At 41.0% G+C, this 23,708-nt stretch overlaps 1 protein-coding gene across 50 annotated transcripts in view; it reads left to right on the forward strand.

The window, feature by feature from the left end:
- Positions 1 to 23,708, forward strand: part of ABI3BP (ABI family member 3 binding protein) — a 433,553-nt gene that overhangs the window by 191,170 nt on the left and 218,675 nt on the right. For 46 of the 50 annotated variants that reach the window (XM_033942670.1, XM_033942663.1, XM_033942658.1 and 43 more), the window contains 3 exons: positions 14,138 to 14,212; positions 20,638 to 20,709; positions 22,183 to 22,260. In XM_033942670.1, coding sequence (XP_033798561.1) covers positions 14,138 to 14,212; positions 20,638 to 20,709; positions 22,183 to 22,260 — 225 coding nt within the window. The remainder of the gene's footprint in view (positions 1 to 14,137; positions 14,213 to 20,637; positions 20,710 to 22,182; positions 22,261 to 23,708) is intronic. The other 4 variants (XM_033942671.1, XM_033942695.1, XM_033942705.1 and 1 more) reach the window with 2 other exon arrangements.

Below are 23,708 nucleotides of genomic sequence, written 5' to 3' on the forward strand. Positions count from 1 at the left end.
GAGGAAACGGTACAGTTAGGGGGTGAAGAACTTATGTGCATGACAGAAGAGTGGGACTTGGGTGTGATTGTATGTGATGATCTTAATGTGGCCAAACAGGTTGAAAAGGTGACTGCGATCGCTAGAAGGATGCTAGGTTGCATAGAGAGAGGTATGGCCAGTAGGAAAAAGGAGGTATTGATGCCCCTGTATAAGACTTTGGTGAGAACTCATTTAGAATATTGTGTACAATTCTGGAGGCCGCACCTTCAAAAAGATATAAAAAGAATAGAGTTGGTCTGCAGGAAGGCTACTAAAATGGTATGTAGTCTTCATCATAAGGCGTATGGGGACAGACATAAAGATCTCAATCTGTATGCTTTGGAGGAAAGGCGGGAGAGGGGAGATATGATAGAGACATTTAAATATCTACGTAATGTAAATGTGCCAAAGCAAACATCCCCACCTCCCTCCCCCCTCAGACACACTAACAAACCCTGTAAAAGCATAGTAATGAAACACAGAGGTGAGCAAGTAGGATTAATTTTGACAACCCTTCCTACCTACAACTGACTCCCACCCACTCTTCCTCTGTCTACCTGAACTAAGCCCACTAATTCTCCTCACAAACCTTCCCATCTCCTATGCCTTGTGACTAGCTACTTCTCCAACAATTCCCACCCAACTCCAATAGCTGCTGCTTCTAAAAGTCCTGTTGCTACTCTACTTATTCCTGATATATTTTCAATTCCTATAGTTGCTCCCTTACCTACCTTGCCTTCCTTCCCCCCCTTCTCCTCCTCACCCTCCATACTTGCATCCCTTCCTCTTCATTCAATGCATTTTGAAACAGGTCAGGCCTTAGCCATTGTTATGTGCCCTGCAGCCTTATTGCTGAGGGCACCCTTATTAAATTCTCCACCAATACAGCTTTTAATTTAAGACAAAACCAGCCTTTTCGTTTTCCTGAAATTAAAAATATAAAATATACCAGAATTTATAATTCAACTTGGGCTTATTAAGCTGCTAAACTATGGAAAACTCTACCTATTCAGATTATTCAGCAAATTAACTTTAACCCACCCACCCCCTTTTTTTTTTTTTTTTTTGCAAAACCATAGGTGTGGTTTTTTGCGCCAGCTGCAGTGGTAATGGCTCCGACGCTCATAGAATTGTGCATCGGAGTTGATACCGCTGCAGCCAGCGCTAAAAGCCACACTACGGTTGTGTAAAAGAGGGGGATAAGAGTTTTTAAAAAGATCTGAAGATATATCTTTATTGAGAAATTTGTACTTAAGAAGTTATAATGGTAGGATAACCAATTCACAATTTTTGTTTCAACTCGTTTATTTTATGTAAACCAGTGGTTCCCAACCCTGTCCTGGAGGAACACCAGGCCAATCGGGTTTTCAGGCTAGCCCTAATGAATATGCATGAAGCAAATTTGCATGCCTATCACTTCCATCATATGCAAATCTCTCTCATGCATATTCATTAGGGCTAGCCTGAAAACCCGATTGGCCTGGTGTTCCTCCAGGACAGGGTTGGGAATCACTGATGTAAACTACTTTGGACTTCCTTGAAGTATTGGCGGTATATAAAGATTGTATTGTATTAAAATGAAAATCCACTGCTTATTCCTGGGATAAACAGCATAAAATCTATTTTTATCCTTTTGGGATCTTGCCATATACTTGTAACATTGAGAAGCCACTTTTGGAAACAGTAAACTAGGCTTGATGTAACTCCATTATTAAGTGGTTTCCAATACAGTCTAGAGCAGGGGTAGGGAACTCCGGTCCTTGAGAGCCGTATTCCAGTCGGGTTTTCAGGATTTCCCCAATGAATATGCATTGAAAGCAGTGCATGCAAATAGATCTCATGCATATTCATTGGGGAAATCCTGAAAACCCGACTGGAATACGGCTCTCGAGGACCGGAGTTCCCTACCCCTGGTCTAGAGTGAAGTTCAAGTGTTCTTATCTAGTCTTTAAAATTCTTCATGGACTGTTATTAGACACCGTGGTGCCATTATCTTTGAACTCTTCTGGACAAAGAATTTGTAGATCTATTCATCTTTATACATCGTCATTTCCTTCAGTTAAAGGTGTTTGCCATAGAAATCACGTTGTGCGCTCATATTCATATATTTTACTGCACTATGGAATTAGTTACCACTATAGATCCTCTTATCAGATTTTTTGCAAATTATTGAAATCTACACTTTTTAATTTATAGTAGAATTTTATTTTTTTTATTTTAGCACTTATATACCACTTATGGCCTAAGTGGTTTACATTCAGGTACTCAATTTCCTTATCTGTCCCGAAGGGCTCACACTCTCGGCCTCTTCTACAAAGCCGCGCGGCAACAGCCCCGGAGCCCTTTAAATCTCTATGGGCTTCGGGGCCATTAGCATAGCGCAGCCGCTAATGCGGCTTTGTAAAAGAGGCCGTCTATCTAATGTACCTGTGGTAATAGGGGATTAAGTGACTTACCCAGGGTCACAAAGAGCAGCATGGGATTTGAACCCACAACCTCAGGGTTCTGAGGCTCTAGCTCTAACCACTTTGCCACACACATATTGATCTTGTTTTAAGATCTAATTAACTATCTTCAATATCTGTACTTACTGATTTTATTGCAAATCGAATCTAGATATATAGAGATGAACCAGTATATAAACCTAAAGATTAGATTAGATTCATGGACCTTTATCTGATCCAGTATGGCAAGACTTATTGTCTTATATTCTTAAAAATGAGAGTGTCTTCCCAGTTTGTAATCACAGGAATGAGTAAGGTGATATCATTATCATATGTATAAAAGTTCATCCCTAATACATTAACGGCCTCTTTTACAAAGCCATGCTAGCAGCTGCCATGCCTTTAATTCTCTATGGGCTTCGGGGCCGTTAGTGCAGAGCAGCCGCTAGCGTGGTTTTGTAAAAGAGGCCGTAAGTGATGACCAAAAGAACACATAAAAATATTTTAAAAAACTGGAGACAGAAATGATCACTGAAACATACAACACATTTTATCACCCAAGGCTTAGAAAAAGAATCTAATATGTTGAAGGCCAAAATCTTAAATCTAGCATATAAAAATCCAAGATGCCCAAGGAAAATTATAGGAAGATGATGAGCAAATCCAAAAATGTTTTCAGGCATTTTATATGAAGATATAGGAAGAATGCATAAGTGCATGAGAAAAGCATCTATGGAGCTTCCTAGACTGGTGGAAGATGAGGCAGCAGACTAAAATATGGTGATAAAGGTTGAGATGGTAGAATGGACAATAAACATGTTAAGAAATGGAAAGTCCTGAGCCTATCACCTCTTAACTTCATCCTATGCCTTCTCATTCTAGAGCTTCCTTTCAAATGAAAGAGACTCACCTCATGCACATTTATATCATGTAGGTATTTAAACATCTCTAGTAAAAAATCTGAGTCATAAATAAGCTCAAAAATCTACAATAATATATATCTCACTCACCAGAGATAAGCTACACCCCCCCCCCCCCGGATAAACATTTTGTCAAAAAAGTGGAGAAAAAGCCTCAAAATTGATAGCAGCCAACCATCAAAATTGATATACGTTCAAATCTGCTTTATTTTCCATCATAGGCAAAAAAACTCCACCACCACTTAAATGTATTTATCAAAAGGATGAAAAACCCATCACTGTGCACAGGAAAAGAAAAACTGAAACATTTAACTTAGCTTAGGATCCACGGTCCAAACGCCATAGCTGGAAACGTCTGGCCATACAAGCTGAAACAACGGCGCTGACGAGATGAACAGACCAAAGACCATGTCCCAGATTCCAATAAGTGCCTTGTTTCACCATACAAGGGGCTTCTTCAGGGAATAATTATCAGCCAGAAACTTTGCTCCCGTTCTGTGCACGCCGGCACAAGAAACAGCTGATGCTTTAAAGGAATACGAACATTCTACTTCCGGGGGCATTTCCGGGTCATGGCCGCCGAAACTGAACCGGGAGAACAGCTGATGACATAAACTTGCTCGATACTGCCAACTCATCCAAAAAACGCGACCCACTCGACCCGCTGGTTAAGCCCATTAGGCCATAAAGTGCCCAAATAAAAAATCCAGTGCTGCTCATACTGATACAAAAGATGCTTCACATTGCCCCTCCATGAGGTGACAGATACATGTTCCAACACAAAACAATTGAACTCTTCAAAACTGGGTCATTCTGTGACACAATGTTGGGTAAGAATGTCCACTTCTTTTTTATACACTATGTTGGACCGGTGCTCGAACAATCGCGTCTTAAAACATCTGGCATTGTGGCCAATATATGAAAGCCCACAAGGGCAAGTCATCCCATAGACCACTCCTACTGTTTCACACGTGGAACATGAATGTAATTTCACTGATCTTCTACCTGGAATCCGTGCCATAATACCATCCTGCATGACATCACAAGCTGTACATTTGCCACAACGAAAATGTCCCACCCTAACCTCCTCATAAGTAGGCCACACATCAGCCTTACATAGTATGTCGTTGAGATTCCTGTTGCGTGAAAAAGCTATTTTGCACTCCTGATCAGAGAAACACCTTGCTGTTTGCATCATGGGCCAAATATTCTTAATCTTCTTGCCCAAACGTTGAGATACAGAAGAATATTTCATAATACAGGGCACCACCTTATCATCTGTGCCATGAGTACAATATTGCAGCAGCTGCTCTCTATAACTAAACCTAGCTCTCTGCCAGGATTTCTGTATTACTTTGTGAGGGTAACCCCTCTCTCTATAACGCTGTTTTAATGGTTCTGCTTGATTTATGAATTGCCCTATTGAATTGCAAATCCGTCTGTATCAAAAAAATTGGGATACAGGTAAGTTGTTCTTCAGCCCTGCTGGATGCATACTAGTGTATTCCAAAAAGGTGTTCTGATCAGAGGGTTTCAAAAACACCAAAGTGTTAAATTGGTTCTCCTCCAAAGTAATCTTCACATCCAAAAAAGATAGTACTGAACTGTCAGCTGTCATCTCAAACTTGATAGACGAATGACACGCATTCAAACACCTCAAAAACATATCCAATTCTGCCTTGGTTGAATCCCATAGGATGAAAATGTCATCTATGTAGCGTCGCCACATCCGTACATGTGCAAAAACGCTGGAAGAATAAATCCAGCGTTGTTCAAAACCAGCCATATACAAGTTGGCTATTGACAGGGCAAAAGATGCCCCCATGGCCACTCCCATCTGTTGTTGAAAAAATTCCCTATCAAAAATAAAATAATTCTGAGACATTGCCATGGACGTAAGTTTTGACAAAAAATCAATTGGCACTAGATGTGGACGAGTTCTGTTATTTAAAACTTCTACTACTGACATCGCTTCATCCTGCGGAATGCAGGTATACAGGGAACATACATCCAGGGAATCTAGGTAGATCACAGAGGCAGTATTTTGCTGATCCTCTAAACACTGCAAGAAATGAGTCGTGTCTTGTATGTAGGAAGGTATCTCCAAAACCATCGGGACCAAAAACGTGTCAATGTATTTACACACTCGTTCCAGCATTGACCCTCGAGCTGACATCGGATGGCCCGGCGGGTGGAATAAATCTTTGTGCACTTTTGGTAAAAAATATATAACCGGTACCTTAAACATCCGATGTGTCAAAAACTGATACTCAGGTTTGGTCAAAAAAACAGCCTTCCTGCCCTCATTCAAAATTTCCAGCACTTTAGCAAAAATATTGTCTGAGGGATCCCCTGGCAAATGTGAATATACAGAGCTATCATTCAGTTGTCGAAACGCTTCTTGGTAGTATTTGACCTTATCCTGAATGACTATCCCCCCTCCCTTGTCAGCCTTGCAAATTATATCTGTATCTTTTTGCAAGGATGTCAAAATTTTTCTTTGACGGGGGGGGTCAAATTATTACGCATATGATGCTAAGTTCTCTCCAACTTCTCTAGCTCTGTATATACCAAGGCTTTAAACCCTGCCAACACAGGGTCAACATGACCTGGGGGGACCCAGGTACTCTTGTCATGGATCACAGAACGGTCATATTTGGGTTCACAATCAGAAAAATACAACCAAAGTTGTAATGTTCTAAAAAAATTTTCCAGGTCTGTCCTAAGTTGGAATGGATCATAAGCTTTTGTTGGTAAATAAGACAGCCCTTTGTCCAAGACTTGTATCTCTTGATCCGTGAATGGCCTGGAAGACAAATTAATGACTCCCCTCTGGTGTTCCGATTGGACCATTTGATGGGGCCCCCTTGAATCTGTACTCTGTTCGCTTGCCGTCTCCCCCGGCACGGCTGTCCTCGTCGTCCTAAAAAAGCTATTCTGTGCTGGTTGTGTCATCACTACTAACAGAGGAATCTGTAGTGGTCATCTCCAGTTGGGCTCTACCACCGTCATCTTCTCTCATCCAGTGGTACACAAATCCATCTGTGTAGTCCTGTTGATCACGCTGAAATTTTTTTAAGCTTTTTCAATCACAACTCTTCCTTAAATTTCTCAATTTTGGACTGTAATGCTTGAAATTGTTGTTGAAAATCCAACTCTTCCCTAAAAGTCTCCACCTTAACATTAAATTGTTGAGACTCCATTTTCAATTTCTCCTGGGAAGTCTGGATGACAAGAAGCATTAAATCTAGAGAGCATTGGTTAAGTATGGCATTCCACTAGTCAATAAATGACTTGTCATCCATAAACAGCCGGGGAGCTTTATTGATACGTAATCCATGGGGAATGGTTTCTTTTTTGCAATAGTCCACCATTGCAGCACTGTGGACCTCCGTGATAGACATACTTTTGGCTTGTTCAAACAACTCTGACCATTTGGAATTCTTAATCACACTCTCCAGAGATAATGACAACTAAGGAGCCTGTAAAATGTCTGTCCTCTGATCGCCTGAAAAGCGGAATCCGCTATTCCATGCTTGAGCCATCTTGTAAAGTTAGTTATCACACAAGGAAAAAATCAGAGTGATAAATAAACTCAAAAATCTACAATAATATATATCTCACTCACCAGAGATAGGCTACATACCCCCGATAAACATTTTGTCAAAAGAGTGGAGAAAAAGCCTCAAAATTGATATCAGCAGCCAACCATCTCTATCATATCTCCCCTCTCCAGCCTTTCCTTCAAAGTATACATATTGAGATCTTTAAGTCTGTCCCCATACGCCTTATGACAAAGACCATGCACCATTTTAGTAGCCTTCCTCTGGACCGACACCATCCTTTTTATATCATTTTGAAGGTGCAGCCTCCAGAATTGTACACAATATTCTAAATGAAGTCTCACCAAAGTCTTATACAGGGGCATCAATACCTCCTTTTTCCTACTGGCCTTACCTCGCCCTATGCACCCTAGCATCCTTCTAGCTTTCGCCATCACCTTTTCAACCTGTTTGGCCACCTTAAGATCATCACATACAATCACATCCAAGTCCCACTCTTCTATCGTGCACATAAGTTCTTTACCCTCTAAACTGTACCATTCCTTTGGGTTTTTGCAGCCCAAATGCATGGACTTGCATTTCTTAGCATTAAATCTTAGCTGTCAAATTTCAGACCATTCTTCAAGCTTCGCTAGGTCCTTTCTCCTGTTATTCATACTATCTGGCATGTCTACTCTATTGCAGGTTTTGGTATCATCCGCAAAAAGGTAAATCCATCCAAAAATGTTAAAAAGAACAGGCTCAACAAGAACCTTTAAGTTCTTTTTTTTTGTAACACCTTTTTGGAGAAGAGGAGAAAAGTAAAGGATATAAGTTTGAACTGTTTAAGAGAACTAATTCTTTCATCAACAGAGAGAATAAAGTTCAAGTTTAGAGTTTACAATTGTGGTGTGGTCTACAATATTGGAGTTAGTGAGCGGACAGTCTGATGCTAGCTTGCTCAGTCCTCCAGCTCTAGAGTTGGTCCTGGCCCTGGTCCTGACAAATAAATTCTTTATGTACCCCTTGTGCCATCATCAGGGCAGGGCCCAATCAACCGCCTATCACCCTATGTAAGAAGGGGGCTTAAAATTGAAATTCCAATGCTGCTGTTGAATAGTGACTATCGAGTATTGTTTAGGAATCTAAAAAGTTACTGATACAAATAAAACTGGGAAGAGTGTTTTATATCGAGAGGAAAACTGAACTGGGCAAAATGAGCGTGTAAATCAAAATCTTAATAAACTTGAAACTTGAAACTTGGAACAGCATTTACATATTTTGAGTACTGCGTTATTGTTATTTACAGTATGTTTCCATATACATAACTGGCAAACAATCCATGTGGAACCATTCATGTAAAACTCTTCCAAGGGTCCATTCACCCCCTACAGATTTATTACTCTAGGTTATCCTAAGCTACAAGCCACATACTGCTTTAATTAGCTGGAATTCGTTTTTGGGAAAGTCTAGCTACAGATGGAATGTGTCTTGCATTTGCAACAAAATTGGTGAAATCCTTTTATAAACAAATTTAGTGTCCTCATTTACTAGCCTGCATTAACATTTTAAATCAATGTGAAGGTACTATACTGACTTCTTTAGAAACAGTTCTTCCAGGGTTTCAGAGGCCACAGTAACATTGCAGACATTCTCATAGTTTCCTGCCAAAAAGCTTCAACTCCACAATGAGTAAAAGTGTGTCTTCTGAATCTACACTTGGCCATCAACTCAAGTACCATTTCAGCTGTTGATATTAGGCCCTCTTATACTAAGGTGCGCTAACTGATTAGCACGCACTAATCGAATTAGCGTGCGCTAAACGCTTACGCGTGCATGTTAGTCTATGGACGTGTTAGCATTTATCACGCGCTAATTGGTTAGCGCACCTTAGTAAAAGAAGGGGTTGGTGTTGTTAGAGACCTACCTACTAGCAATTAGATGAAACTCATATTGAAATTAAAGCCTTCATTTACTATCCTATGAAAATGAAATTTAATGTATGTTAAGTAACAGAACCCCCATTTTCTCAATGTGGCCTATTAACTAATTCTGCAATTGAATATTGTGTACAATTCTGGAGGCCGCACCTTCAAAAAGATATGAAAATATGGAGTCGGTCCAGAGGAAGGCTACTAAAATGGTGTGTGGTCTTCATGATAAGGCGTATGAGGACAGACTTAAAGATCTCAATCTGTATAGTTTGGAGGAAAGGCGGGAGAGGGGAAATATAATAGAGATGTTTAAATACCTACATAATATAAATGTGCATGAGTCGGGTCTCTTTCATTTGAAAGGAAACAGAGGGCATAGGATGAAGTTAAGAGGTCTCCGGAGTAATCTGAGGAAATATTTTTTTTTACAGAAAGGGTGGTAGATGCGTGGCACAGTCTCCCAGAAGAAGTGGTGGAAACAGAGACTGTGTTTTTCTAGAAATTAATTCACATTAATGTGCATTGACACAGTGGCTAATTCTCTACTATCAATGCATTGCATAGATGCTTAATTTAGAAGTGCCATTCACGTTTTAGAGGTGCTTAAACCAGTACATAAGTGTTTATCTTGCAAAATTATCCAATTTTATAAAGCTAGATTTACATATCTAAATTTGAATAAAGTGCAAATGGTGAGGAACTATGGTCTAGGTTTCTATTGGCCGGTACTAGAACAGGCTTAAAAATTAGTGTTTATTCCACACTTCAGAAGGGGAATAAATGTTTCTATCCTAAAAAATTGATGTTTGGGTTTATCCATGCTACTTAGAATATCTAGATTCCAGAAAAGTGTTCCTCTTGAGCAGTAATCCACTAAAGGGTCTAGGGGAGGTCATCCTTTAATTCCCTGGTGCTTGTTGTATCCCCTTGAAAGCCAAAATAGCAAGTGATACCGGGCTCTGTGATCACTTCAAGAAAAATTAATGTTTATGTTTTTAAAAATGGCTAAGATAAATGTTTATGTTCAAGGATATAAACATTTATGTTGCTATTCTATAACAGAAATGATAATAGTCTGGATGGAAGTAAACTTCTTTTTCCTTTTCAAAAAGACGCCTCAGCCCCACCACTCCACCGCTTATAGTGTTTCATACCGCGGGAAGCATATTGTGGTGCTCCATCATTGGCTGTCAATTTTTGAAAAAAGTTTTCATCTAATTTTTTCTTTTTTCTTTACTCTTTTAATTAGTTTAAAAATGAATAAATATTTCAAACTGATTTTACTTGTTGCTATCCGTCTATATCATTTAGAAAGTAGATAGTACTTATCTCAGCCAAAAACCCAGGGAGTCAGACCCGACATGTTTCACACGTCCTGGTGTTTTATCAAGGGTCTCCCAAGGGTGCCGCTGTCATCCGACTCCTATAGTTTGTGAGAAAAAGTTTTTCTCACACCACAATATGCTTCCCGCGGTATGAAACACTATAAGCGGTGGAGTGGTGGGGCTGAGGCGTCTTTTTGAAAAGGAAAAAGAAGTTTACTTCCATCCAGACTATTATCATTTCTACATTTACAAAGATTTGACTGGATATACCACACTTATAACAATTTTTTGCCGCATTTTTTAGCTATTCTATAACAAACATTTATATGCCCGGTTTGACCTGCTGATATTTTAGATTTTGTTTTCTAACATGAATCTTCATGCCATATGTAGCCAGCGCATAAATGATAATTTCTCCAAGTATTTTAGAATGGGCTCTGTATTGGGACATTCTGGTCTAAGATTCTAGTAGAGCATGAGAGGCCTCAATTTTATTTTGTCTCAATGAAATGTGATCAGGGTTGGATATGTTTGTTTTATTATCTCAATCCATCTTGCTTTTCCAAGGAAGCCTCAGCCCCACTACTCCACCGCTGTATGTCTTGTAACTGTGGGAAGAATTATGTGGTGCCTCATCATTGGCTGTCCCTTCTAATATTTATAAAGTGCCAATGTGCCAATATTTATAATAAATAATGAATAAATATCTCAAATATAGCAATTTATAAAGGTAAAGTGCTTGAATACTTAGCTTATCTCTGCTAATTATCTCAGCCAAAGAACCTGGGAGTCTGACCCGACATGTTTCGCTCGCAAGGAGCTGTATCAAGGGTCTCCCAAGTACGCTGCCATCATCCGACTGACATATTGATGTGGCAGTGTTTACATGGTTTACAGTAAATGAGCCACTCAGCCTTATTATGTCCTTCTCGTCTTAAGTTGAAGAGCTGATAGTCCATCATTTGAATTGGACGGGGATAATAACATAGATGAAAAAGACAGATACAGGCTTATTCAGTCTGCCCTTTCTGTTCATCTATACAATCCTTTTCTCTCCCTTAGAAATTCATTTTTTTAAAAAAAGCTCAATCTTTTTATTGAAACTTTGTTAGATACAGAGCATAATATTAAAGTCATCTACGTAGTTAGTTTAAAGGGGGCAAAGAAAGAAAAGTCAAAATGAAATTAACATTGTTAGCAATTAGCAGCTAGCAATCAACAACTTACAAATCTCTCCGTGGATGCAAAAATAATAGCCAAGTGAGACCATAAACCACTTTCAGGGTAATAAATATCAAGATTTACAGTAATTTAGTGAGATACTCTTCAGTTGGGAGCCAAAATCTTGATGTGGCTAACACTCTATTAGTCTTGATTGAGACTGTCTTCTCAGCTTTGGAGATCATGCATATTGAATTCCAACAGAACTGTTGAGAGAGCAAGTTGGCATTCTTCCAGTTTACCATTACCGTTTGTTGCATAATAGCTGACAACAAGGCAAAAAGGCCTTTCTGCATTTATTTCCTCCCACACATGGAGTAGATGACTTCTATACTGTTACCACATAAGAAATCTGGTTTGTTTCTTATTTCCCATATACTATTTTATTTCAGAGTAGCAGCCTTTTGAGCAGTGACACGCTTTACCATACACCGCAGTCCACTCACCAGACAAAACCGTTGCATATATACATTTTTTACCACCATTTTGGGACCTCTGATGAAGACGTGTTGCTCGAAATACGGACCGTGTTGGGTCCCTTTACCTTTCTAAGGTGGTTTATTTGTGCGCAACAAATTGTTTATTGGAATAAACATTGCCTGCATCTTGTATAGTGCTCTGCAGTCTTTTCTTGTTTTGGTTTCACTATTCCTTTACTGCAGACCTGTTGGATTTTGTTTTTTGTACATCTGTCTTTTGAAGACCAGCTTTAAATAAACATCTTGGTATTTAGGGGGGCTTTTGCATAAAAAAGAAAATAATTTGCAGTAGGCTCACTGACATGCTCAGTTGATTTTAGTGGTATCAAAATTATTTCCAGTCTTCTACAAGACCGCAATCTTTCTCCTATACATCTTGGAGGCCATTTGATCTGTATTGGGTTTTAAGGTACTGGTAGAAGACTGAAGCTGAGCAGCTAGGTTTATTTTGATTCCACATAAATTGTTGCAACTCTGGTACATGGCAAAGAGGGGGATGAGAATTAATATACTACCTTTCTGGTTATAATCAAAGTGGTTTACATATTTTAGACAGGTATTTATTTTGTACCTGGGACAATGAACTGTTAAGTGACTTGCCCAGAGAAGCTACAGAGGGAATTGAACTCACAAGCTCAGGGTGCTGAGGCAGCAGCTTTAACCACTAAGCTACTCCAAAAATCTATTTTAGTCCTATCAAAATTCTTGAGACTCAGAAAGATTATATTTATTTGTTAATTCAGAAAAGGACCTGAAGGGCCTGATTCTTTAAACAGCACAGAGCGGCACCTACATTGTAGGTGTTGCTTGGTGCAGTTGTCAATAAAAAAAATGGCGCATAGAATCATATCTAGTGACGCCTAAGCGGACTTCAGCATTGCTGGGCATCCTAGACATAGGTGCCACTCCATTAGACAAGCTTTCCACTCGCCTAATTTGGTGGCACCTTTGTCATAAGAACATAAAAATAGCCTTACTGGGTCAGACCTGTGGTCCGTCTTGCCTAGAATCCCATCTTTGCAGTGGCCAATCCAGGTCACAAGTCCTGGCCAAAACCCAAATAGTAGCAACATTCTGTGCTACTGATCTAGGGCAAGCAGTGGTTTCCTCCATGTCTGTCTCAATAGCAGACTAAGGATTTTTCCTCCAGGAACATGTCCAAACCTTTTTTTTAAATCAGCAACATTAACCACTCTTACCACATTTTCTGACAATGTGTTCCAGATTTTAACTATTCTCTGAGTGAAAAAATATTTCTTCCTATTGGTTTTCAAAATATCTCCCTGTAACTTCATAGAGTGTCCCCTAGTCTTTGTAATTTTTGATGGATTTTGTAGACTCCAATCATATCTCCGCTCAGCTGTCACTTCTCCAAGCTGAAGAGCCCTAACCTCTTTAGTCTTTCCTCATACGAGAGGAGTTTCATCCCCTTTATCATCTTGGTCGCTCTTCTTTGAACCTTTTCTAGTGCCTCTACTGTATATCTTTTTTGAAATATGATGACCTAAATCAACCACGCCTATTCTCCACCCATAATCACACCAACTTATTAGGCGTTGATAGGCATGGGTGGACACCTCCATTTAGGCATTGCTGGGCATCCTATGAGCTCAACAGCAAAATCTTAAATTGCTTAATTGTTATTTTTTTTGAATGGATAAAAACTGGCATGGTTAATTACCACACCGATTAAGCCAATTAAAAATTAAAAGTTAGGCACCAATCCCGAATTTAGGCACTGGTGACAAAAATGTCACCAATAGGAGCTTTTCAATGTTACGGACCTCATCTTCAGATATGATTTGCATTCTAATTTACTGGAGATAAAGTTTTCTTCATTCATAACAATGAGTAGTTTATATAATATGTTTTGTGGTAACAGAGCATAGCTTGAAAGCTGATTTGTAAAGGATCAAAATAAATTGCTGTTAGTAGAAAATGTCCCTAAAATGGTGAAAATCTCAGATCAAATGCATCGATGGGAATTTAGTGATGAACTGATATCTTCCAATAGTCTAACCATAGGTTTTATTTATTTTATTTCAGCAACAGTCCAGACATTCCTGAGACCTTCTATACCAGAAGGTCGTGTTGTCAAATTTAGTTTCTCTGTGGAAGTATTTTTCTTTTGCTTACCACATGCAAAAACTTACCATATTTTAGAAAAAGAGTTCCTAAATGTAGACATTACTATTGGTTTGCTCTATAGAGTTCACAATTGATATAACTCTTTTTTATTTTTGTCTTTTAGTTCCAAATAATTTGCAGTATGATCCTTCTTCACCTGAAAATTCCAAGACGCAAGAAATATTACAGCCTGAATCTGGTAATTAGTTTTAAAATTCTTGTATTATGTCTTTCAGGTATAAATTTAAAACTATATCATTTGTATTGTTGCAACACGAATAAGAGGCAATGATCTGCCACAAATCAAATAGAAAACCAACAAGCAGATCAGTCCAAATAAAAGAAGCCAATCAGTCTGAATAGCAAGAAGTCTGATTTATTAGTATCAATGACCCGTCGTGGCCACATTTCGCCCACAAGCTGGGAGAAACGTCACTTCTTTTTACCTTTGAGGAAGAACTGCTGCCGTTTTGATCAAGGAGTTTTGATTTGCTGTGTGATACAGAAGTGCTGATTAGCAAGGGCTTATTCTTTGTTGCTTTCCTCTGCAGCCATTACCCCTGATGTAGCCTGTGGATGAAACGTGGCCACGTCGGGTCATTGATACTAATAAATCAGACTTCTTGTTATTTGGACTGATCTGCTTGTTCATTTTTTGTGTCATTTGTATTGGAGACATCTGGTTGTAATTTTACTACATAGAATATTGATAATGCTCATAACCCAGTCAACTCTGGGACACAATGGATGCTTTACAAAAGAAACCAATTCAGTGGCGTAGTAAGGGGGAGCAGTCCGCCCTGGGTGCCATCTTGCTTGGGGTGTTGGCACCCCTCCTCCTCTCCGCTCCCCCTTCCCCTGCCTCCCCCTGCCGTGGTACGAGTGCCTAGGAAGTGACGTCAGAGAGAGTGCCAAAGCTGACACGGGCAGTAAGTTAGGGGCTGCTCGTGCCAAAGTTAAAAAGGTATGGGGAAGGGGCATGCATGTGTGGCAGGGGGGGGCGGGGAAGAGGTGCCACCGCCCCATACGCTGCTCACCCTCGCAACACCACTGAACCATCTCCCCATAGTTTTTTTACAGTTTTCTCAGCAACCACTATGAATTTAAATGAGACATTTTACATACTGGGTCAGACCAGTGGTCCATCTTGCCCAGCAGTCCACTCCTGCGGCAGCCCCTAGGTCAAAGACCAGTGCCCTGAGACCAGCCCTACCTGCATATGTTCCGGTTCTACAGGAACTTGTCTAACTTTGTCTTTAATCCCTGGAGGGTGCCCTCCCCTATAACAGCTTCTGGAAGAGCATTCCAGTTTTCCACCACTCTCTGGGTGAAGAAGAACTTCCTTACGTTTGTACAGAATTTAGCCCCTTTTAACTTTAAAGAGTGCCCTCTCGTTTTCCCTACCTTGGAGAGGGTAAACAACCTGTCTTTATCTACTAAGTCTATTCCCTTCAGTATCTTGAATGTTTTGATCATGTCCCCTCTCAGTCTCTCGCTATACAACTCCTTCAGCTCCTTAACCATTTTAGTTGCTCTTCTCTGGGCCCTTTCAAGTAGTACCATGTCCTTCTTCATATACGGCGACCAGTGCTGGACGAAGTATTCTAGGTGAGGGCATACCATGGCCCGGTACAGCGGCATGATAACCTTCTCCGATCTGTTCATGATCCCTTTCTTAATCATTCCTAACATTCTGATCACCCTTTTCGCCACCGCCACGCATTGCGCGGATGGCTTCATCGACTTGTCGACCAGTACTCCGAAGACTCTTTCCTAGGGGGTCTCTCCAAGTACCGCCCCGGACATCCTGTATTCATGTATAAGATTTTTGTTACCAACATGCATCACCTTACACTTAACCACGTTGAACCTCATTTGCCATGTTGTGGCCCATTTCTCGAGAGTATTTATGTCAAATTGCAGATCTTCGCAATCCTTCTGCATCTTCACTACTCTGAATATCTTAGTATCGTCTGCAAATTTAATCACCTCACTCGTCGTGCTAATTTCCAGATCGTTTATAAATATGTTGAAGAGCACGGGCCCAAGCACCGAACCCTGCGGCACTCCACTGGTGACACTTTTCCAGTCCAAATATTGTCCATTTACTCCTACTCTCTGTTTCCTATCCATCAGCCAGTTTTTAATCCACATGAGTATTTTACTCTCGATTCCATAGCTCGCAATTTTTTGAAGTAGTCGTTCATGAGGAAACTTGTCAAATGCCTTCTGAAAATCCAGATATACAATGACGACTGGGTCACCCTTTTCTATCTGCTTGTTTACTCCCTCAAAGAAGTGCAGCAAGCTTGGCAAGCAAGATCTTCCTCTGCTGAAACCATGCTGACTGGTCCTCATCAGGTCGTGCCCGTCAAGGTGCTCAATGATGCAGTCCTTTATCAACGACTCTACCATCTTTTCTGGTACTGAGGTCAGACTCACCGGTCTGTAGTTTCCCGGATCACCCCTCGAACCTTTCTTGAAGATCAGCTTAACATTCGCCACCTTCCAGTCTTCTGGAATTCTTCCCGATTTGATCAATAGATTGGCTATCAGTTGAAGCAGTTCAGCTATAGTCCCTTTCAGTTCCATCAGTACCCTCAGATGGATGCTATCTGGTCATGGGAATTTATCATTTTTAAGTCTATCAATTTGTCTGCATATCTCTTCTAGACTGACCATCAACCCTGTCAGTTTCCCACCTTCGTTTCCCGCGTATAGCCTGTCGGCTTCTGGTATGTTGTGTATATCTTCTTCGGTAAACACAGATGCAAAAAATGTGTTCAGTTTGTTGGCGATGGCTTTGTTCTCCTTTAGCACTCCCTTTATTCCATGGTCATCCAACGGCACCACCGCTTCCTTCGCGGGTCATATCCCCTTAATATATCGAAAGAACGGCTCGTAGTCTCTTTTGGCCCCTCTTACCGCTTTTTGGTATCTGCTTTGATGCTGTTTGTGCTTTTTTCCAGTTTTCATCCATTTTCGAACTTTTAAATTCCTTAAACGAAGTCTTCTTGTCTCTGATCGCTTCCTTCACCGCTACAGTGAGCCACGCCAGTTCCTTGTTCTTTTTCCTCTTGAATCTCTTGTCGATATGCGGTATATATAGATTTTGTGCCTCAGTGACTGTGTACTTAAAATGGATCATGCTTGTTCTAGCGTCTTTACAGTGCTTATCATTTTCTTAATCTTCTTCCCCACCATGAGTCTCATCCCTTCGTAATTCCCTTTCGGAAGTTCAGCACCGTGGCCGTCATTCTGGATCGATGGTTCGCCCCTGTGTCCAGGTCAAAGCGGATCATATTGTGATCACTCGTTCCCAGCGTCCCCTCTACATCTACACCTTGCACCAGTCCTTGTAGTCCATTTAGAATTAAGTCCAGAATTGTGTTTCCTCTTGTATTTTCTTTGATAAGTTGTTCCAGGAAGCAATCGCCTACAACATCCAGGAATTTGGTCTCCCTACCGCAGCCGGAGATGCCTAGGTTCCAGTCTATCCCTGGATAATTGAAGTCACCCATGATAACTGCATTGCCTCCCTTGCAGTTGCGTTTAATCTCGTCTGTCATTTCTCCATCAATTTCTTCTGACTGCCCTGGGGGTCAGTCATAGATGTCGATCTTCATTTCCGTTCCATTTGTTCCGGGAATTTTGACCCATAGAGACTCTAACTTATTCTTCGTCCTTGTCCTCCTCGAGACAGACCAGAACCTCACTTACCTCGATGAGAACATTACAGCTTGCATAATGAGATTCCGCTCCTGGTCCCTCTCGGTACAGATGACTCTAAATGAATCAAAAACAAAACTACTCTGGCTCGGCCCAAAATTAGAACACCTGCCCACCCTCTTCGCACTACCCTCAGGCGATACACTGCAGCTTGAATTCTCATGCAAGGTCCTTGGCATCATTATCGATTCTTCTCTCTCCTTCAATGACCACCTCAACTCCTTGGCAAAATCATGCTTTTTCATCCTCCACATGTTGAGAGAAGTAAGATCCTACTTCCGCCAACAACATTTTGCCGTCCTTGTCCAATCCATCATCCTCTCCAAACTAGATTATTGCAATGCCATCTACTTAAGCCTATCAAAAAAAACTCTTCAAAGACTCCAGCTAATCCAGAATACTGCAGCCAAATTGATCTTTACAAAACGCAAATCTGACCATGTCTCCCCACTCCTTGCCAAACTTCATTGGCTCCCAATGATCTCCAGAATCCATTTCAAATGTTCCTGCCTGGCTTTTAAGATCATTCACGGCATCCTTCCTCCCCTTATCCCACTATCTTACAACTCCTCAAGTCCCGACTCCTCCAGAACCGCCCAAAGGTATAAACTAGCCTTCCCCTCTCTACTTGGCATTCACTATGCAGGTGAACTGGGAAAATCCCTTCTCTTCAAAATCACAGGACTTTGGAACGACCTCACCATCCCGCTGCGGAACCTGGGCTCCCTCCAATTATTCTGCAAACAACTAAAAACTTGGCTTTTCACCAAATTGTAATTCTATCCTCCCCCCTTTTTCTTCCCTTCTACATATAAGTTCATGTAAACCTTTTCCTTCTCTACTTATATTTTTAAGTTCTTGTAAACCGTGTCAAGCTTCATATTCGTGGAGATGATGCGGTATATAAACTTAAGGTTTAGATTAGATTAGATTCGTGTTCTCTCCGGTAAACTCAATTTCCTCTTTGACGTTTAGGGCAATGCCCCTACCTTTTTGAGCCTCTCTGTTTCAAGTTTAAGTTTCAAGTTTTATTAAAATTTTTGATGTATCGCAATATCATTAATTCAAAATGATTTACAATTAAAAACAGGGTCTTAATTATTAACTACAACCAACACAAACAGACCTGACGTACCAATACATAAGGGAAGTAGGGAGAACTACAATAAGTATAGTAAAGAATACATACAAGGAAAATACAAATGGAGGGTAAGAAAGTTTAAAAGTAATTACAAAAGTATAGTAGAAAATTAAGAACTTGTATCCCAGTAGCAGTGTCCCAGTCGTTTTCCTCGTTCCACCATATTTCTGTGATGCCGATGATGTCAAGGTTATCTTTTTGTGCCATAGCTTCTAATTCACTCATCTTATTCTTTAGGCTCCTTGCGTTCGTGTACATACATTTGAGTTTGCGGCCTGTTACTTTCTTGCATTTCCTTCCCTCTTGTGTCCCTTTCGATCCATCAGGTCCTTATGATCCGGTGAGTCTTCCCCACTGTCTTTCTGCATGGTATCCTCTGGGTATACTGGTTCCCGAACCATCGACTCTTGGTCGACTGTCGACTTTCCCTTTCTTCTTAGTTTAAAAACTTCTCAATTTCTCTCTTGATATTGCTTGCAAGTAACCTCATTCCGTCTCCGTTGAGGTGGAGTCCATCCTTCCTGAATAACTTGCTCTTACCCCAGAACATTGTCCAGTTGCGCACAAAGTGAAATCCTTCTTCCTCACACCAGATCCTGTCGACGCAGTTCACTATGTCTTCTACCTTGGCTCCCAGTAGGCAGGTCACCAGCTGATCCTGTCTTCCTCCCGCTATGTGGCTGTCAACTTGTCTGATGATGGAGTCCCCCACGACGATTGCTGTCCTCTCTATCTTCTCTTGCTTCTCTAGCCGCAGGTCCTTGTCCCTGGTGTATGTCCATCTCTCCAGCCAGTGTCCTCTGTGCACTTCCATCTTCCCTCATTCTGGCGTTGGCTTGCACCGGACTCATCTTCTTGTGGGTTCCCTCCACTGTTTCCAGATCTCGCTGCTGTGTCACCCATTTCTTCCTTGTGGTTGTCCTCTAGATTTATTGTATTAATATTGTTTATTGACCGTATATTATGTGTTATGTATTCATTTTTAAAATTTAAGAAAATATTTACAAAAAAAAAGTTATTGTTCTTGTTACATAACATACTTTGTTCTTCTGCAGCTAACCAGCACTTTTCTCTCTAGAGCAGGGGTAGGGAACTCTGGTCCTCCAGAGCCGTATTCCAGTTGGGTTTTCAGGATTTCCCCAATGAATATGCAATGAAAGCAGTGCAAGCAAATAGATCTCATCCATATTCATTGGGGAAATCCTGAAAACCCGACTGGAATACGGCTCTCGAGGACTGGAGTGCCCTACCCCTGCTCTAGAGTGTAGTTCGTGCTCGCCGTTCAGAGTGTTCACCAGTGAATTGACAGCAGTTCTATGTTGGAACAGCATGTAGATGCTGCTGAAGTTGTCAGCTGTAAGGCTAGCTGCCGGACAGCCTTCCTTCCTTGTTTTGTCTGAATGACAATAGCATTACCTTTCTTTTCAAGCTGCAGCTATCAATGAATGCATGAGGAGACATTCTGTAGAAGTAAAAAAAAAACATAAACGATGCTCTTTAACTTTTGTAAATGCTCTTTCTTTCTCTTAATAGTATTTTAAAATTCCTTACAGCAGCATGAACCATAGAGAGAACCAGATGTTTTCATTAACATTTAACCGTATTCAGCTCTCTTTAACCATTTAGCTTTCACCTAACTTACATTTGTACTAGTCCCTTGCAAATAGAAGGTATTCATTTCATACACTAGCCCTCAGAATTCTGTACAGAAAATCTCAGGCTTAATTAAATGATTGTTCTGTTCCTTTGTTTAGCTGTAAATGTTGCACACCTTCCTGCAAGACCAAAAACATCTAATTTACCAGACCTAGCAGAAACCAAACCAGGTAATGTGTCATTTCCCATATTTTGCCTTTTTTTTTTGCAACTGTTTTGTACTGAGATTGTAAATTTGCTCCTGGGATTGAAATCATTAAAGGGAGTTCTCAGGCTCATAATTCAAGGCACTCAAAAGATATACAGGCCAGTGTTAAGGCAGAGATCTAATCTAATCTAGGATTTGTGGATCACTCTATGCCTATAAAGGATCAAGGCAATTTACATTGTCAAGAGCCCATGCATGCCATGAGTTCCAAGCTATAGATTTCTATACAGTGGAGCAGGGTGTGCAGTCAGGGTCTTCAGGGGATTCGACCCACCCCCTAAAGGCCCTAAGGGCACTACTCTGAACTTGATTAGTTGAGCAGGCAACAGGCAGATGCTGCTCAGCCAGTCACATTCAGACCAGTACTGTTAGAACTTTCAGGAGGTTTGGAGAATCCCCAGCCCAAGAGCCTGCTTTTTTATGGTTTGCTTTATATTTGGTTGAGTAGGCTGCCTACTCAACAAATCGGTGACAGGTCAAAAGCACGCGCCGACAAAGACACACCCAGACAACAGTGCAAGGCGGAAGCCCGCGCTGAAGAAAAACAGTGTTTTAAGGGGCTCCGACGGGGGTGGTGGGGGAAACCCCCCACTTTACTGAATACAGATCGCGCCGGCGTTGTGGGGGGTTTGGGGGGTTGTAACCCCCACATTATACTGAAAACTTCACTTTTTCCCTAAAAAACAGGGAAAAACTGAAGTTTCCCATATAATGAGAGGGGTTACAACCCCACAACACCCCCACAACGCCGGTGCAATCTGTATTCAGTAAAGTGGGGGGGGGTTCTCCACGAACACCCCCCGTCGGAGCCCCTTAAAACACTGTTTTTCTTCGGCGCAGGCTTCCGCCTTGCGCTCAGTTGTCTCAGCACGCCTTTATCGGCGCGCGCTTTTGTCTATGAACCCAACAAATCAGACTGCATCAAGCAAAAAGTAAGCAAAAAAGTTAAAAAGCAGGGCTAAAGAGCTAGGGATTCACTGAATCCCCTGAAAGCACTCACTGCATGCCACTGCAGTGGAGGCAGTTCATGCAGACCTCTCTCATACATATTCTTTGGAGAAAAATAATTGTAGCGGTAGTTACAAATGTTCATGTGTGCTGGAGACTGGATAATCTGAATTGCTATCTACAAATTTATAAAATGAAATCACTGTGAAGTTAATTTGAGAATTCAGAATATTCCAAGATTCCATGTAGCAACAAAATCCATTTTACTTATAGACAGATTAATAGAAGCTTATAAAGCTCCATTTTTCTATTATTTTGTTTTCTGCCTTTTACCCCAATCTCATAACTGGATTGAAATAATATGAATAAATGTAAGGAACTGCGAGTATTCATTTATATTTTCTATATGAAAAATCGGTTGTATTCAGGAAAGTATTAGGTAGTATTCATATTTGCATGAATTAGGATTGTTACATTTTTTTTCCAGCAGCAACAAGCCAGATCATATTGGAATCCATCCCATCAGAAAATCTGAATACACTTGAATGGGTCAGGGCCACCAGGGGTAATGCTTGTCCAGTGAACCATTTTATAATTTTGATATTACTAGATCTGAAAAGCTGATTTCTGCTCTTCTGAAGACTATTAAGTCCATCATAGCTTGCTCTTTTCTCCTGCTGGTGTTTCCCCCCTCTTGTTCTGTGTACTCTTCTCCATAGGGCGATTTAATTTTCAAATCACAACACGTGCACGGAGAATCATCACCATCCTCCTTCTATACTTGCCCGCCGCTTCATTTTCAGAGATTCCAGCCACTTTTGGAGCTCCGCCTTTCATTGTAGAAGATATTTCTTTTCTCTGAAATAGTTGTGTTGTAATAAGAGTTTGCTTTCAGAACCTACATCGTGTCGCCATTTCTCTATTGCAAGCTTCAGTCATCTGTTGCTGAATGATAAATAATGTTAAAGGGGTCCTCCGAAGACAAAAGTCACTTTGTTGAAAGTAGACCTATTGGGGTAAATTTTCTACAAGTTGCCTAAAATTAGGCAGAAGTTTTATACAGTGGCATAGTGAGGGTGAGTGGCCCCTGAGGTGGTGGTGCCCCTCCCCTCCCCCTCCCTCTTCCCTGCTCCCTTGCTGCGTGCGCGCTCCTTCCCCATAACTTTTTAACTTTGGTGCGAGCAGCTCAGCGCTCTCTGATGTCACTTCCTAGGCGCGGGTCACGGAAGCGACATCAGAGAAAGCGCCAAAGCCGACACGGGCAGCAAGTTAGTGGCTCCTCGTGCCAAAGTTAAAAAGATACAAGAAAGGGGCGCATATGCGGCAGGGGGAGGAGTGGGAAGGGGGAAGAGAGGAGAAGGGGTGCTAGAACTCTGAGCAAGATGTGCCCAGGGCAGACCGCCCCCTCGCCCCTCCCCCCACCCTTACTACACCACTGGTTCTATATCAGCCATTACAAGATAATTGCCATTTGACATGCTAGCACCAACATTTAGGCAAGGCCATTTATACCAGTGGTCTCAAACTCGCGGCCCACAAAGGTACTATTTTGAGGCCCTTGGTATATTTATCATAATCACAAAAGTAAAATAAAACAGTTTCTTGATCAAATGTCTCTTTAGCTATAAATGACAATATTATTATTAAGATTTAGCCAAAAGGAAAGATTTATAAACTATAAAGAGTTTTACCTCATGCAAAATTGTCATTTCTGTAATAAGACATTAACTATTTTTTCTGAGGCCCTCCAAGTACCTACAAATCCAAAATGTGGCCCTGCAGAGGGTTTGAGTTTGAGACCACTGATTTATACCATGTCAATGGCTGGTGTAAATATCCATGACTAACAGCCTGTTTTACAAAGCCACACTAGCGGCTGGCGCATGGCAATAGCCCCAGAGCCCTTTAAATCTCTACGGGCTTTGGGGCCTTTACTATGCAGTAGCCGCTAGCACGGCTTTATAAACAGGCCCTAAGTGATAACAGGCATGCAACTGACATGATTCTAGAAGC

The sequence above is a fragment of the Geotrypetes seraphini genome, chromosome 4, assembly GCF_902459505.1.
Source record: "Geotrypetes seraphini chromosome 4, aGeoSer1.1, whole genome shotgun sequence".
Taxonomy (NCBI): Eukaryota; Metazoa; Chordata; class Amphibia; order Gymnophiona; family Dermophiidae; genus Geotrypetes; species Geotrypetes seraphini.